At 39.1% G+C, this 15,477-nt stretch overlaps 1 protein-coding gene across 1 annotated transcript in view; it reads left to right on the forward strand.

Annotated features, from left to right (window-relative positions):
• Positions 1-6,297, forward strand: part of NUP58 (nucleoporin 58) — a 50,000-nt gene extending 43,703 nt beyond the window's left edge. The window contains exon 16 of the mRNA XM_084646977.1: positions 5,837-6,297. Within this exon, the coding sequence (XP_084503103.1) occupies positions 5,837-6,006 (170 nt within the window). The 3' untranslated portion in view covers positions 6,007-6,297. The remainder of the gene's footprint in view (positions 1-5,836) is intronic.
• The last annotated feature ends 9,180 nt before the right edge of the window (positions 6,298-15,477 follow it).

Here is a 15,477-nt window from a genome sequence, read left to right on the forward strand (position 1 = left end):
ACTCCAGAGAAGAGTTGAAAGCCGTCATTGCTGAAGGTCACCAGTAATGCCTTACACTCCCTAAGGCCTCCAGGGCCACACTTTGCTGCCTCAGCCCCAAATGACAGGCCCTTTAAGATACCAAGGGTAGTCTTGATAGAAGACCCTTACTTCTTCGAGTATCTGCCCAGAAAGAAACCAAGGTTCTCTCAGAGGAGCTAATCTTTCTTAGTCTTTGATCAGTCTTCGTCTGCTTGTAGACTGCAAGTATGACACGAGGGTTGAGAGTCGCAACAAAATCAGGCATGAGCCATCCCCAGATCCTGCCTTCAGATGCTGGTTTGCTTTCTTCCATCAGGCTTGTACTGCTATAACAACTGACCAATGGGTGCTGAAAGTGGTCTCATATGGTGCTTTCATCAAATTTGATTCCTTACCCCATTACCCTTCCCCATCCCTCTTCATGAATCCTTCTTACAAAAAGCTAAAAAGTGGCTTCCCTGCTTTGCTTGTGGGCCAAAGAGGAGGTACCTCTAGAGTACAGGGGAAGGGGTTTCTGCTTCTGATATTTCTTTGTTTTGAAACAAAAAAAAGGGGTCTTTGTCCTATCCTAGACCCGAGAAGACTAAACAACATATACACTGTCTCAGATTTAGGATAGGAATGCTTACCTTCATCATCCCTTTCCTAGACTCAAGACTGGTTTGTGGCTCTCAACCTCCAAGACTCAAACTTCCATTTTGCAATTCATGTAGCCCACAGGAAATATCTACAATTTGCAGTGAGTCCCAGTCATTACCAATAGAATGTTCTACTGTTTGGTCTTTCCAGAGCAGCAGCAGTTTTCACAAAGTGCCTGGGAATAGTGGCAGCACATCTGAAGAGATGAGGCATATTCACATCTACTCATATTTAAATGATTGGCTGATCAAAGTCAGGTCTCATCAGGAAGTCACCACAGCCTGTATCTATGTCCTTCCCCTTTTCAGACAGCTAGACCTCACTGAGAATTTTTATGAGAAACTATCTCTTACCCCATCACAAACAATGAAATTTACAGGTGCCTTAGTCAATTCCAGATCATTAAAGGCAGATCTTCCAACAACAGAGTTCTGTCTATCCAAATGATCATTACCAGTATCAAAACAAATCCATCAACTGCAATAAGAAACTGCCTCAAACTTCTTGGCCACATATCAGTTTGGCATGTACGGGACACCACTAGCCAAACTTTACCTACACCCATTACAGAGGTGGTTAAAGTCTGTGTATCACCCCAGGAGAAATCAAATGGGTATGTAAGTTATTTTCGCAGCTCACATTTTATCAGCACTGAATGGAAGGTCAGACCTCAAGAGCATTCCACCCCTCCTCCTACAAAGATACAGATCACAGATGCATCAAGAACAGGTGGGGAGCACATATCTTGGCCACCTCCATAAACAAGGACCTTTGTCCCTAAAAAGCATGACTCCACCCATATACATTCTAGAATTACAAGCAATCGGATTAGCGTGCATTGCATTCGTACCTATTTTACAGAATTCTACGATTCAGAGTCTAAGAGACAGTACCATCAGCAATACATTTATATAAGACAAGCAAAGACGTTCTTGCTCATCACGTCTACGTCAGGAGGCAATGAAAGTTATGGACATGGTGCCAACAGCGGATAACCCAAGTAACTCTTCATCTTCCAGGAGTTGTCAATGATTTAGGAGACCTAATCAGCCAATCCATTACCAACCACAAATGATCTCTGAAGAACTCCATCATGTCACTATTTCACCAATGGGAATATTCCATTATAGACTTGTCATCAAACAAAACATAGTGTCCAGACTTTTGCTCCAATGGAGACATGAGTCCAGGATTCTAAGACACTTTTCATGTACCATGGGATCAAAGACTTATGTTTCCACCCATTACTTTGATAATCAAAGTGATGTGCAAAATTCATACTGATCCTGATAGCCTGAATTGTCTCAATCAATATAGAGCTAACAGATCTCCTCAAGACATTTATTCAGCATCCAATACCACTTCCAGACTGTCCAAACATACTATCACAGAATGAAGGTCAGATACTAAATCCAGACCTGAAATTGTTACATCTGACAGCCTAGATATTGGCTGGTTGAGTGCTATTGATTTACTGTTCTCTACAAGTACAGAAGATCCTACTGGAAAGCAGAAAGCATTCCCCAAGAAAAATTTGTTCCTGAAAATGGAAAAGATTTTCAATTTTGGCAGTCCCACGCAACCTTGACCTAATGGAGGCTCCTATACCTAAAGTCCTTGATTATACTCTGTATTTGAAACACTTTGGAGTCTTAGTTCAGCTATGGTCTATCTTACAGTGAGTTTAGCATGCCATTCTCCAGTACAGTCATGTTTACTTTCTCTCTCTTGCCCCCTGTATCCAGATTTTTAAAGCGGTTACTATATACTTACCTGCTAGCTACAAAACATCCTCTGGTATGGTATTTTACTATTGTTCCTACAAACCTAATGGAGACCCTGTCTCTGAATGTGGTCCACACTACCTTGCTGTCAAGATGGCCTTTTTTGGTTGCCATTACATCAGCCAGGAGGGTCAGCAAAATAAGACTTTCATGGCCATCCCTCCTTACACAACATTAAACAGAGGTTAGATGGTGTTGAGACTTCCTCCCAAATTTATTCTCAAAGTTGTGTCAGACTTTCATTTGAATCAATCTGTTGATCTTTCCAAAAGCTATAGTCTTCCAGTGTTGGGGGGGGGGGGAGGGTTGAAGAGGGGGGAAGAAAATCAACTTGGATGTTTCAAGACATTGTTATATTATCTTGATAGGGCAAAACCCTTTAGTCAGACCCCCAGTATTGTTTTGTTGCCATAAGTAGCACTTTTAAGGGGCACACCACTTCTTCCAAGAGGATATCTAAATGGATTAACCAGTGTATTTCAATCTCTCACATGACTGGTACACCTCTTCCTTTAAACATCACAGCTCATTTCACTAGCGCACAGGCTACCTCTTCTCCATGCTTCGGAAACATCCCTACATCTGAAAGTTAGTCATTTGAGTGACCCCCTTTCCTTTTGTTACACTATGCCCCTGACCTGGCCACAAGATCAGATGACAAATCTTGCAGGAAAGTGTTACAATCACTTTTTAGTCAGTGGTAGTCAGAACTCCTCTATCTCCTCACCTTCCAGATGGGGCACCTAAAGTGAGATCCACACAGACACATACCTGAAGAAAGCTGGGTTACTTAACCTACTGTAACTGGAGTCTTTGTTGTGGTGTCATCCATATGCATCCCAGGACCTGCCCTTCATCACCACTTTTTAGAGTCCTATTACCTGGAATTCTGAAGGAACTGAGGGATGGTTGTGGCTGCTTTGCCCATGATGCTCTTGGATGGGGAGCATGAGGACATTGCAGCATGGCTCAACAGACATTGCTATTCAGAGATTGCAATCTCATGCACAGGAATCATGTGCTAGTCCTAGAGTGAGATCCACATGCACATCTCAAAGAACCACGGTTACTGTAAGGTATTCTTTTCTTAAAAGAAAGATCAGTTGTGTGCACAGGGAAGGTTTTTCGACCTAATCTCTAATTATAGCAAAAAGAGAGCTATATGGTTCATCTGATAGGTTTTTTTAAAATACATTTTGCATATGGCTTAATCCTTTTGGCAGAGTTAAATCAAACAAAAGTTTCACTTTTTTCACTAAGTTTAATACGTTATTAAAGTCTCATCATATTCATGGCATTTTCTTGATCATATTTATAATTTGATATGAAAAAGCAGTTGAATTAGGGATTAGTACTTCACTGATTCTTACTGTTCCATATATTCATAATTTTTAAGGCCAGAAGGGATCATTATGAACCTAGTCTGACCTGCATATCAATTTCTGCATCAAGAAGCAAGTACATGAAATATTGGAACATATGGAAATCTTCAAAATAAATCATGAGTCAAGAGTGGTATCCCAAGAGCGAGGATCTGTATAGGCATTAACTGAACTGAATTATTGGGTTACAATCAAGGTGTAGGATATGAGTTTTATTTTTGTGTCACTCTTGAAGAGGCCAGTATAGCGTTTGTACCTATCTGTGTTTCTATTTGGCATGAATCACCCAGGTGATGGACAAAGGTCCAAATCGAAGTGTTCACACAATTATTTATGCACAAGTCTTAAATTGCTGTAGGATTCATTCCTTTAGTATAAATAACTTGAAACTGGGTTTCATGATTCTTTATTTTTGATATAAATAATTTTCAATAATAGAAGTGAGAGGGGGGAGGGATAGCTCAGTGGTTTGAGCGTTGGCCTGCTAAACCCAGGGTTGAGAGTTCAATCCTTGAGGGCGCCATTTAGGGATCTGGGGCAAAAATTGAGGATTGGTCCTGCTTTGACCAGGGGTTTGGACAAGATGATCTCCTGAGGTCCCTTCCAACTCTGATATTCTATGATTCTGTGACATCAAATTTGTGTGGAACATAGATAACTTTGGGACTCAAATGAGGAATACTTCGGAGGTAAATTAGGATGTGTTTTTCCAAGCCCACAGAATTTTTTTATAGCATTGTGGCAGTGATACTGAATACGAATATGGAGAAGCTTTCATTTTATGACTCTTTTATACTTGTAACTAGAGCTGGTTGAACGACTTTTTACAAATAATGCTCATTAAGGGTTTAGCTCCCTCTCTGCCTGTGAATAGCTTATGAACCAGTCCTAATTTCTGTTAATGTTTCAATTATTTGTGTTCAGCAAATGATTTTTATCCTTTCCATGATTGTTAAATACTTTACTTCACATATTCATTAATGTGACCAATCGCACACAGTCCTCATCTCCCTGGAAGTTGTTAAACAGGAGAAGGATGAATAATGAACTTCTGCTATGAATTGCAGTTACGAATCATGCTAATCTTTCAGAAACTCTTAAGATTCTCTAACACTTTCATAAATATCCAGCTATTGTACAAATACCTATGCATAACTAATATGACCTCAAAAATCTGAGTGAACAGAACTTGGTGTTTTTACTTGCTAATTATTGCAAAACAGTTAGTATTTGACCAGTTCTATTTTGTAAACTCCTGAACAAAATTACCTTTCAGGGATGAAATTTCTCATCTTCACTTTCAGTCTAAAGGAAGATTGATGGATTTCATTTGTTTATTTTAGCAACATCTTCTGAGCTATTCATTGTTTTTTCCAAAGCTTGCTCTCTTCAAATGCTGTCTTTTGTGCACTAATTCAAAAGGGCTTTTTTAAAATAGCTAAAACTTGGCATGTTTTACTTATTTCCCTTTTAGGTTAGGACCTGTGTTGCACATATTAGGAAGACAGTGTGGTCTTGTTAAGAGGGCATAAGACTGTTAGCTCTCTTCCAGGTATGCCAGTGATCTACTGTGAGACCACAGGCCAGTCACTTCACCTGTCTGTGCCTTTGCTTCTCCCACCCTTTGTCTGGCTTGTCTAGGTAGATTGTAAGCACACAGAGACGGAGACAGATGTGCACAGTGCATTGCAGAGTAGGGCCCCAATCTCAGTTGAGAGCTATAGGTGCTACTGTAATACATATAATAACAAAGGAAATAACTATTACGCTATAAGGTATAGTAACTTAAAAATATACAGTGCTTGCACTGTAACATCTGACTCAATTCAGCAAATCTAAAATATCTTAGGAATGTGACATAGTATTGTGGGTCCACTTTGATATCTTCAGAGTAGTGTAATTACTAGTAATTCAGTAAGTCACTGTCCCTCGTAAATTGGACCGAGGGCAAATCTGAAGTTATGATTTAACTGACTTCTGATTTTAAAATATTTTTCCTTCCCATACAAGGCTTTGGCAGCTCAACTACATCTGGGTTTAACTTCAGTAATCCTGGCATCACAGCATCGGCTGGCTTGACATTTGGGGTGTCTAATCCTGCATCTACAGGTTTTGGGACAGGAGGGCAACTTCTTCAGCTGAAGAAACCTCCTGCTGGAAACAAGAGAGGAAAAAGATAGACACACTCTTGGGGAAAGGGGAAGTGAATCAGCTTTGTTCATCCTAAAAGTCTATTTTTCTAAATGGATGCAGTAATTAAATTGCATCCCAGGAGATTTATAAAATTTTGCTACTTTTCCCTATTCTGGAATATGAAATGTAATCATATTGAACAACTATTTTCCTGTGAATAGAAACCCATTTATGTATTTTTATTTTGGTTCTAGTTTTAGAAATGTTCTATACTGCATTATTAAAGAATCTTCTAAAACCATCTATTTAACCTAATGTTAGTAGCAGAATATTTTTTGTTAATAAGCTTTATACCATATGAATATATGCATATTTGGTTTTTTTGTACAGATAAAATATATTCTAGTACAAATACTAGAGTTCATATCTTCTGTTCCTGGATATGGCCTTTAAATCTACTTCAGGGTGTTTCTTTGTGAATATGGATGTAAATATATAAATATATATATACATATATATATACACAGTACAGTGCACACATTTGTGCATATGTATTTGTATATATAATAAAAACGTGAACTTTGCCCCATAGACAAAACTCTCCAAGTTCCTTTGCTTTGCGTGTTCCCTTTTCCATGTTGTTTTAGGCTCCCACATCTTGATGCTCATAGGAATATCAAATAGTGTTCCCTGGCTGTAATATTTTTGCAGCTTGTTTTTAAAGACGAGCTGTAATACTGTTCACTATTGTATAATTCTGGCAAATAGTGTTTAATTGCCTGTTTGTCCTCAACATTTTCCTTTCCTCAGCTAGCAATCACTCCAAAGAAGAATCTGGAGAGACTTTCAAACAAAGGTGTTGTCACAGCTGATGTTACCAAACAGGTCTCTCCCGGGCTGTGCTTCATTTCGGAGGCTGCTAGGCTTCAGGAGCAAGTTCAGGATTCCAGGAGATTGCTGGGGGGGCGGGGGGGGGGGCAGAGAGTTGTGAAGTCAGTAGTATCTTCTCTCTGCAAGTGGTGGATGCAGACTGTGCCACTCTAATGAAAATTGTAGCTAACCATTCCAAAACAGAGTTGATTCACACAGGGCTACTGGCATTGACTCCAAAAGGAGTTCCTTACCTGCCCTTAACACCCGTCACTGCTAAGGAATAAAGTAAAACAGTATACTTTGAGGGTAAGCTATTGTAACAATAGAAATAGTACCAGTCTTACAAGTGCAGCAAACTTCATGTTATGGCATCTTAGCACATTGGGCTGCATCTCCAGCTCAGAGTGCATTAAAACAGAAACAGCAGAAAAATCTCTTACAGAGTGTATATGGAATTTTGGAGATAAGTGTAGCTTTTAATATAGAGATTGTTTTGTACATAATGTGCATCCAAGTGAATATTCACAATCACTTTCACCAAGGCACCTTTTTTCTAAAACAGGTATTGCGCGTAATTTTCTAGTATGAAGTCAGTTGCTTTCAATTGTAAAAGTGTTGTCAAGTACTGTTTTGTATGTTCTGGAAGTTATGTCTGCATACAGCAATTACTGGCCTTTGGCAAACATGGAGTTTTCTGTTGTTTGTGTTCAGAAATAAGGATATCAGTTTTGAACACAGAACTTTTCACTTTTGTACACTTGTACACTTGTACACTTGTATGTTATTGCATCTAAGAGATGAGCATTTTCTTTGAGAGGCAATTAATAGTGTATGCGTTTTTGTTTTTGTTTTTTAAGGCAGTATTAAAAGCTTAAAAGTCCATTTCAACTTAAACCTTTTTCAAAACTTGCATTGGGCTGCAATCAAAAAATCCTGATATTTGTATTTCTTTGTTACTGCTTTTTTAAAAAAAGTTAAATTTAAAATGTTGAACCACTGGACTTTCTTGTAATGTATTAATTTGTGAAACTAATTTTTTTAAACTGTGTGCTGTCTTTGTCCACGTGTGCAACCTACCATTGTGCAAAACAATAAAATAAATTAATGCTGTGATCCTAGTCATATTTGTCTAATTATTTGTCTATTTGCAGAATCTGGTCCTATCACCTTAGTTCTCTTGATTGTCATATTTAAAAAAAAAAACACTGCTGCAAAATCTTATTGATTTATTTTGGATAATGTATACTTGCTCTTACTAAAAATAGAGTTTTGATCTCTGAATTAAAATCTTATGACTTTTGTGCATAATCCCTTCTCTTCTCCCATATTATGTGAACCCAGATGATACTATACTGCGGCACAATGTGTGCTCTTGCCTTCTCATGGGTGGGGGTTTTGCACTGTAAATTTAATTTCAAAACAAAGTGTTAATTTGCTTTGGGTAGTATAGTCCGTTGTCAGCAATAGTTTTGAAAGCTATAGGATTTTGGACTCCACTATGGAAGTAAGCTGCAGCATTGGCTAATTCCATAGATGCCACTAAGACATCACCCAATAAGCAGCTGTGCGTAAGTGTCTTTTTAAAAATAAATAGTTTGACCATTTGTTCTAATCAATTATTTCTTTTAAAAAAAAAAAAAAAAAAAAAACCTACCAGAGGAAAGGAAAGTATATAACTTTAACAACTGATTGAGCTCTCTACGTATCTAGGTCCTGATTTGCATGTGTGTTAAGGCCCCTTTACACCCATTTACACTACCAGAGACCACCATTTTGTCCATGTGACTCTCACTACAGTATAAGTAATTGCCAGAGAGTAACAGAGCTACCACTAGACTGGCCTTTTCCTTAGTGTCCTTGCAGCCCTTCCGTATTCTTCTGTTTCTATCCCTTCCCTGTCCAGCTGGGGTCCCACTCCATGCCTGCCGAGGAGCTTTCTGACTAACTCCCTTGTTCACTACATTAGGCACAAAATAAGGATTTTAGGAATTTTATCTTTAATGTAGGCTACAGAATGTTTTGGGGGTTTTTTTGTTGTGAAAAAAGTTAATTGTTAATCATGAGCACAAAGTAAGTAATAGATATCCTTGTTCTGGGACCATTTTTTCTGTGAAGATATTTCTTCTTAGCATCTCCCTTCAAGATTTGCAGCAATTTTGCAATACAGTACTTCTTTCGCCAGGTGGCAGGAGACTACTATTTTTCAATTTGCCAAAGATGTCATTATAAAGCCCTGTAAGGCATTATTGCTGCCACATAGTACACCAGCTTTTGTTTCCAGATCGTTTACACAAATAGTTTATTGAAATAGGTTTTTTTTATACAATGGAATTTTGATAATTTATACTGGTCATGGAGGGTTGGAGCCCTCCCACATACCTCTAGGAGTTCAACCCTTTTAGCTAATCACAATACCATAAAAGGGGGCACAGAGAGAAACCATTTGGATGTACAATTTAGATACCTGAGATAATATATCCAAGAGCCTCTAGTGATTAACAAACACAAATTCCATTGACTTTCAGTTGAACTTATGCTTCTATAAAGAAAAGGAGTACTTGTGGCACCTTAGAGACTAACTGAATGCATCCGATGAAGTGAGCTGTAGCTCACGAAAGCTTATGCTCAAATAAATTTGTTAGTCTCTAACAAAGTACTCCTTTTTGTGAATACAGATTAATGTGGCTGCTACTCTGAAACCTTTCGTTATGCTTCTATGTCACTTAGAGGCAGAATTTTCAAAATAACCTATCTGCCATTTTGAGGTAGTTTTAATCATTTTCCAAAGATCAAAACAATATCGGTATGTTTTTTCTGTGCTGGCTGTTATGATTTGTAGTTTCCTGTTGGGCTCAAAGAATGCAGTATTTATGCAGTATTTCTAGGAAGGTTTTTGGTTGAGAAACTTACAGGCAAAGTCTTGCGATGTGCTCTGATGTTGTGTCTACCTTTAACAGCTGATGCTCTGTTCTCTGACCAGCCTCAAGAACTTTTTTCTGTGATGGTACTAAAAAATCTCACAATCTGAATTGTTTTCCTCTCTTTCTTTTCATCTCAGGCATCCCTGTACGGCATATACTGGGCCAGCACAAGTACAGTAACATCTTAGAAAGTCGTGAAATTGCATTCAAACTCCGGTTCTGATCAGGGACTAGTCTCTACCTGCTGTTCAAGAAACTCCCTGTCTCTCCCATCTGTGTGTTTTCAATATGGCATTGTATTGTGACAGCAAGACCTGCCTCTGAATTGCTTATCTTTTATCATTGTTATGAAAGCAAGCTAGGGTGATTGGATTTTGAGAACACATTATGGTATTAACCCTGAGTAAGCAGGGAAGGAAACAAGGACTTAGCACTTCTTCAAGAATCAAGTAGCTATTAAATAAAACTATTAACATACTGAAAAACTACATATCCTGGAAATTATAAGTAATCTGATAAATTCCAAAAATTATAAAACCACAGTTTGAATAATTCATAGCTGGATAGGACCCTTAAAAGAAAAAAATATTGGCCAAAGGTGACAAACCTGAGTGTCCAAAGCTAACTCCATATTTAGCTGCCTCAGTAAAAGCTGCCTGACTTTCAAAGATGCTGAGTGCTTCTAGCTGTCTTTAACCTCAGTAGGATTTGTTGTGTGAAAATCTGGCCACCTTTATTTCAGTGCCTAAATATGGATTTAGGAGTCAAAGTTAGGCGTTCATGTTTGACAGTTTTGGCTACTACTTTCAACTTCCAAATAAGGATACATTCTCTCTAGGAATCTTTATTAAAGCCAAACTTTTCAAGCTTTGGTATTTATACTGTCCATTTCTGTCACTGTTACAAATGTGGACCCTGGCCCTGCAGTTGGCCCTGTATGGGGCAGATCCTGGTGCCTACATGGGACCTCAGTGAATGAACATCTGTGAGGGAAGAAGAGACTGTCCACACTGATCTAGTTGCAGGGTCAGGGCCATAGGAGTTTCACTTGATGTTCTGTGTAAATTATCAGAGTTGTCTTCAATGGCTGTGTTTCATTTAGAACTGCAAGATTATCAGTTACTCTCATTGGAAGTGAAGCATCATACTGGAAAACACTTCCGGATAGACATATTATCCCTACTAACTGTATAGGCCAACATTTACAAATGAGCGCTTAAAGTTAGGCATGAGGGAGAGATTTTCAAAAGCGCCTAAGGAGTTTAGGAGCAGGTGTCCTATTGACTTTCAGTGGTGCTTATGCTCCTAAATTCCTTAGGTGTTTTCGAAAGTCTCCTCCTAATTCCTTACTAAGTGGCACTGAATACCTTTGAAAATCAGGCTACTTATTTAGTGCCTAAGTGTGGATTTATCTTTTAAGTATTCGCTTAATTTTAGCTCTCTCTCCCTCCACCCCCAACCTGGTTTTACAATTCTGGTATGTACATCTGATAGCTTGTATACATTCAAAAGTCATTTTAGCTTCTAAATATATGTACCACCTATGGAATATTCTCATTCCTGGTCGCACCTTAACTGGAGACAGGTAGACCTTCCCCCCACTTTCAATGTTTTTGATCAAGTACAGCAGAATTAGACAGGGAGAAAGACCAAGAGTGAAAATTCTGCAAGGCGATCACCTTGGAGAAGCAGAATTACAGGTAAGTAACTGTCCCTTATGGACACATTTATTCCTCAGTGTGATATTGGCTAATTTAATAATTGTAACTGGCAGGGAGCCTTTAAATTAGTTAAAAGGAGAGGTAAATTTATGTGGTGTTAACTACAAACATTTTAAGGCACAGTTCATATTAATTTTAAATTGCAGGCAGTTTTATATTAGTTTGTTACCTCTTCTGTATCTATTCTGTGGATAAATAGATTACTTTATTTTCCAGTGCCCTCAATTTGGCACTTTCCATAAGTACTGTGGTCACTTAAAACAAACCTATTTTTTCCTCTTCCTGTCCCCAATCACCTCTGCAATCCGTGGTATAAAGATTTCCATTGAAAATTAATTAATGCATTAAATTGATAGAATTAGAGCTAACATTGCCAGGTATTAAAATGCAGTACCTGCAATAATTAAAAAAACAATTTAGTTCCCCTAGAAATGTCTTTCTCCACACACATTGTTTTAAATGTATTAATAACTGCACTTTCTTGGTGTTTTGTTCTGTTTTGTTTTTTACCAGTTAATATTACTTCCCCACCTCACCTTTGTCTCCATTTCAGAGATGGGTCAATTTAGAGAGATTAAGGGCCAAGGGCGTAAGCCTGGCCTATTGAAGTCAGTGGCAAAACTCCCATTAACTTCAGTGGGACCAGGATTTGCCCCAAATGTGCAAAAGGACCTTTAACTTTGTATGCCCTGTATATTACTGGGGTTTTCTGTCTTTAGTCATCTTGTGCCTGATTTTCAGAAGTAATGAGCATCTGTTGCTCCCATCGACTTTGGAGTGGAGGGCTCTCAGCGCGTATGAAAATCAAACTATAGATGTGTGAAGTTGAGCTCTTCAGAACAGATGCATCCAAAATGATTTGCTGCTTTTGCAAATGTAGGCCTACGGGACTTGTTTACAGCAACATAAGACGTCAAGAATAAAACCCAGGTGTTCTAATACAGAGTCCCCTGTTCTAACCCCAAGATCAGAATCTTCCTAATTGAAATTCAAATTATTCTTAATTTATTCATAACATCAGAGCATGTTAAGCCTATCGGACCAGTTTCTCCGCTACAACTGAGGTGTGCTTAGTACAGCTCAGGAGAGGGTGTGTACTCCCCGGTTTCTGGGCAGGATCTGCACTTGGCTAGCTCTCCAACATAAAGCTGCTCTACACCCTCAAAGCTGCTCTACATTTTTTTGCCAGCTGCCAGTGGCTAAAGGGGCAATATTGATGCTGAGGTGTTCAGCCAAAGATAGGGAAGCTGTAGCCATGTCTGCCTTTTTCCAGCCATGCCTCTTATTTCAGCAACAGGAAGGTCATAGGGTAAGGTGGCCATATGTCGTGATTTTATCGGGACAGTCCCGATATTTGGGACTTTTCTTATATTGGCACCTATTACACCACACTCCCTCTCCCAATTTTTCATATTTGCTATCTGGTCACCCTGTCATAGGGGCTATGTTGATCTCATGTGCTGCAGGCTTCCCTTACACTGGGATGATTCTCTGTGGCGTGCTGTGCCATCTTTCGGGCATCCGCCAGCAGTGTGGCGCAAAGCGGCTGCACGCCACATCAAAAGATGGACTGTAGAACTTAACTTTTTTAGAATACAGACTAATTCCTTTGTTCTCTCCCAAAATTTCTGCTTAGTAAAGCACAGCTCCCAGATACGTTGCTTTCTCTTCACAATCAACACCAACACCTGAAGGTAGTTCTAAGTTAGCACTCACAGGGAACAGAACAAAATGCAAGGGATAAGAGAGAGCGCAAGAAATGCCCAGTTTTATTGCGATGTACATGAGTTTTAGCAGTATGTATTATTCAAATCCATTTCAAGAAAAGCCTACCTGACTGACTGCATATTTACCTGTAGCAGTGGCTTCTACCATCTGAAACCATTGGCTGTCTGGAAGAAATAATCAAAACAAATATTTTAGAGAAACACTGACAACTATTATCATTATTTCTTCTGCTGCTAGTTCCTGTTGTATCTATTGTTGTGGTGACCAGAGATTAAACCACCAGGAGAGAATTCAGCAAAACAGCCTGTGCTCAGCACCTTTGGCAGTCCAGTCAAGAGCAGACCTTGGCTGCAATGGGAATGAGACCAGATTTCGGCCATCAGCACACAGCCTCCAATGCTAAAATTCCCATTGATTAGAGTGAGGGCAGAGTGAACCTGACGGAAGTGCTTTGAAAATCCTACTCTTAGAGTAGACAGGGAAAGCCACGATTTGCACCAGTACATCTTAGCCTGGTTTCAAGCAGGGATACTCTCTATCAGTGCAAATCACAGCTTTCCTTGGCTATCTGTAAGGTTTGCAACTAGTGGCTAAAATCATAGAGAAGGCCGTAGGCTCTGATTATTAGCATCCTAGAGCCAATCTTATTTGCCATGATGGGCTGCAGGATGAGGGCTGGTATTGGAGGGTATATCTATAGCACAAATGAGGGTCAGGTTGCAGTGCAGGTAGTCATACCCCCTCTAGCCTTAATCTAGCTGCTGCCGGTAGCAGTATGAATGAGGACATAATAGTGTGAGCTGGCCACCCCACACAAGCCCGCTGAGGACTCGGGGTATGTTCTTGGGTTGCTAGCCTATGCCAGGGTCTGTGCTGCCACATCTTTACTGCTGTTGTTACCTGCCCTCATTCAATTAGAGGGGTATGCCTGCCTGCCTATGCTGCAGTCACACCTTTGACTGCAATGTAAATGTATTCTCAGCTGGGGCTCAGCATGGCAAGGCTGCCTTTCTTTAAAAGACAACTTTGTGCTCTTCCTTATTTGTAGTAATGTCTGTTTGGAAGCTTGAAAATGTTTTCCCTCCTCATTTTGTTCTTTTCAGTTTAAGAAATATCATTCGCCTCCCAACCCACCTTATTGCTAGTGCAACAGCAGCCAACAGAGTCATAGCTTCTTTCTTTGTGTACCTGCTTTACTCCAGTGTTTGTTAGCTAGATACTGCTTCAGAGCCAGCCGGGGGAGAGCAAGAGCAAAAAAAGTCTGCATCAATTCAGGGGATCACAGATAGCAATGGAATTCCAGCTCCAATTCAAATAGTGGTGTTAAAAAGCTCCATTATGGAATGCTGGATTTCTTCCTTTAAAGTCAACGTTGAGAATTCAAAGAATATTCCTTGCAACATTATACCATTTTTAAGGTAAATCAAATTTGGGACTATACTATCGAAGTTATGTAAAATAGCAGTGCTGAGAATGCAAGATTTTTTTGGTCTGTTTTAGCTAATATTTTCCTCAATTAATGTTAGGTGGATGACCATATGTGTGCTATTTTTGTTTGCTTTCAAATAGGGCTGTCGATTAAGAACAGTTAATTCATGCGATTAACTCAAAAAATTTAATCGTGATTAATAGAAGTTTTAATTGCACTGTTAAACAATAGAATACCAATTGAAAATTATTACATATTTTTCGATGTTTTCTACATTTTCAAATGTATTGATTTCAATTACAATCCAGAATACAAAGTGTATACTGCTCACTTTATATTATTTTTATTACAAATATTCGCACTGTAAAAATGATAAACAACCAATAGTATTTTTCAATTCATCTCATACAAGTATCGTAATGCAATCTCTTTATCATGAAAGTGCAAAATTTAGATAGTCAAAAACCCCTGCTCATTTGCCATTTAACCCTGTAGGCATCTAAGTTTCTGCCAGTAAAGCCCCTATAATTTACACCAGTGCACACAGAACCATAGACTGTAGGGCTAGAAGAGACCTGCTGAGATCCTCTGGTCTATCCCTCCACCCGTCTGCTGAGACAGGTGACTATCCCTGAGAGGTGTCTGTCTAATCTGTTCTTAAAAACCTCCAGTGACAGGAATTCCACAACTTTCTTAGGTAACAAACACCTGTCAGGAATGGTCTAGTCTAGATAATACTTAGTCCTGCCATGAGTGCAGGGGACTAGACTAGATGACCTCTCAAGTTCCTTTCCAATACTATGATTCTATGTTCCAGTGCTTAAATAGGCTTATAATTAGAAAGTT

The sequence above is a fragment of the Lepidochelys olivacea genome (assembly GCF_965140295.1).
Source record: "Lepidochelys olivacea isolate rLepOli2 genome assembly, chromosome: 1".
In the NCBI taxonomy this organism is placed as follows: domain Eukaryota; kingdom Metazoa; phylum Chordata; order Testudines; family Cheloniidae; genus Lepidochelys; species Lepidochelys olivacea.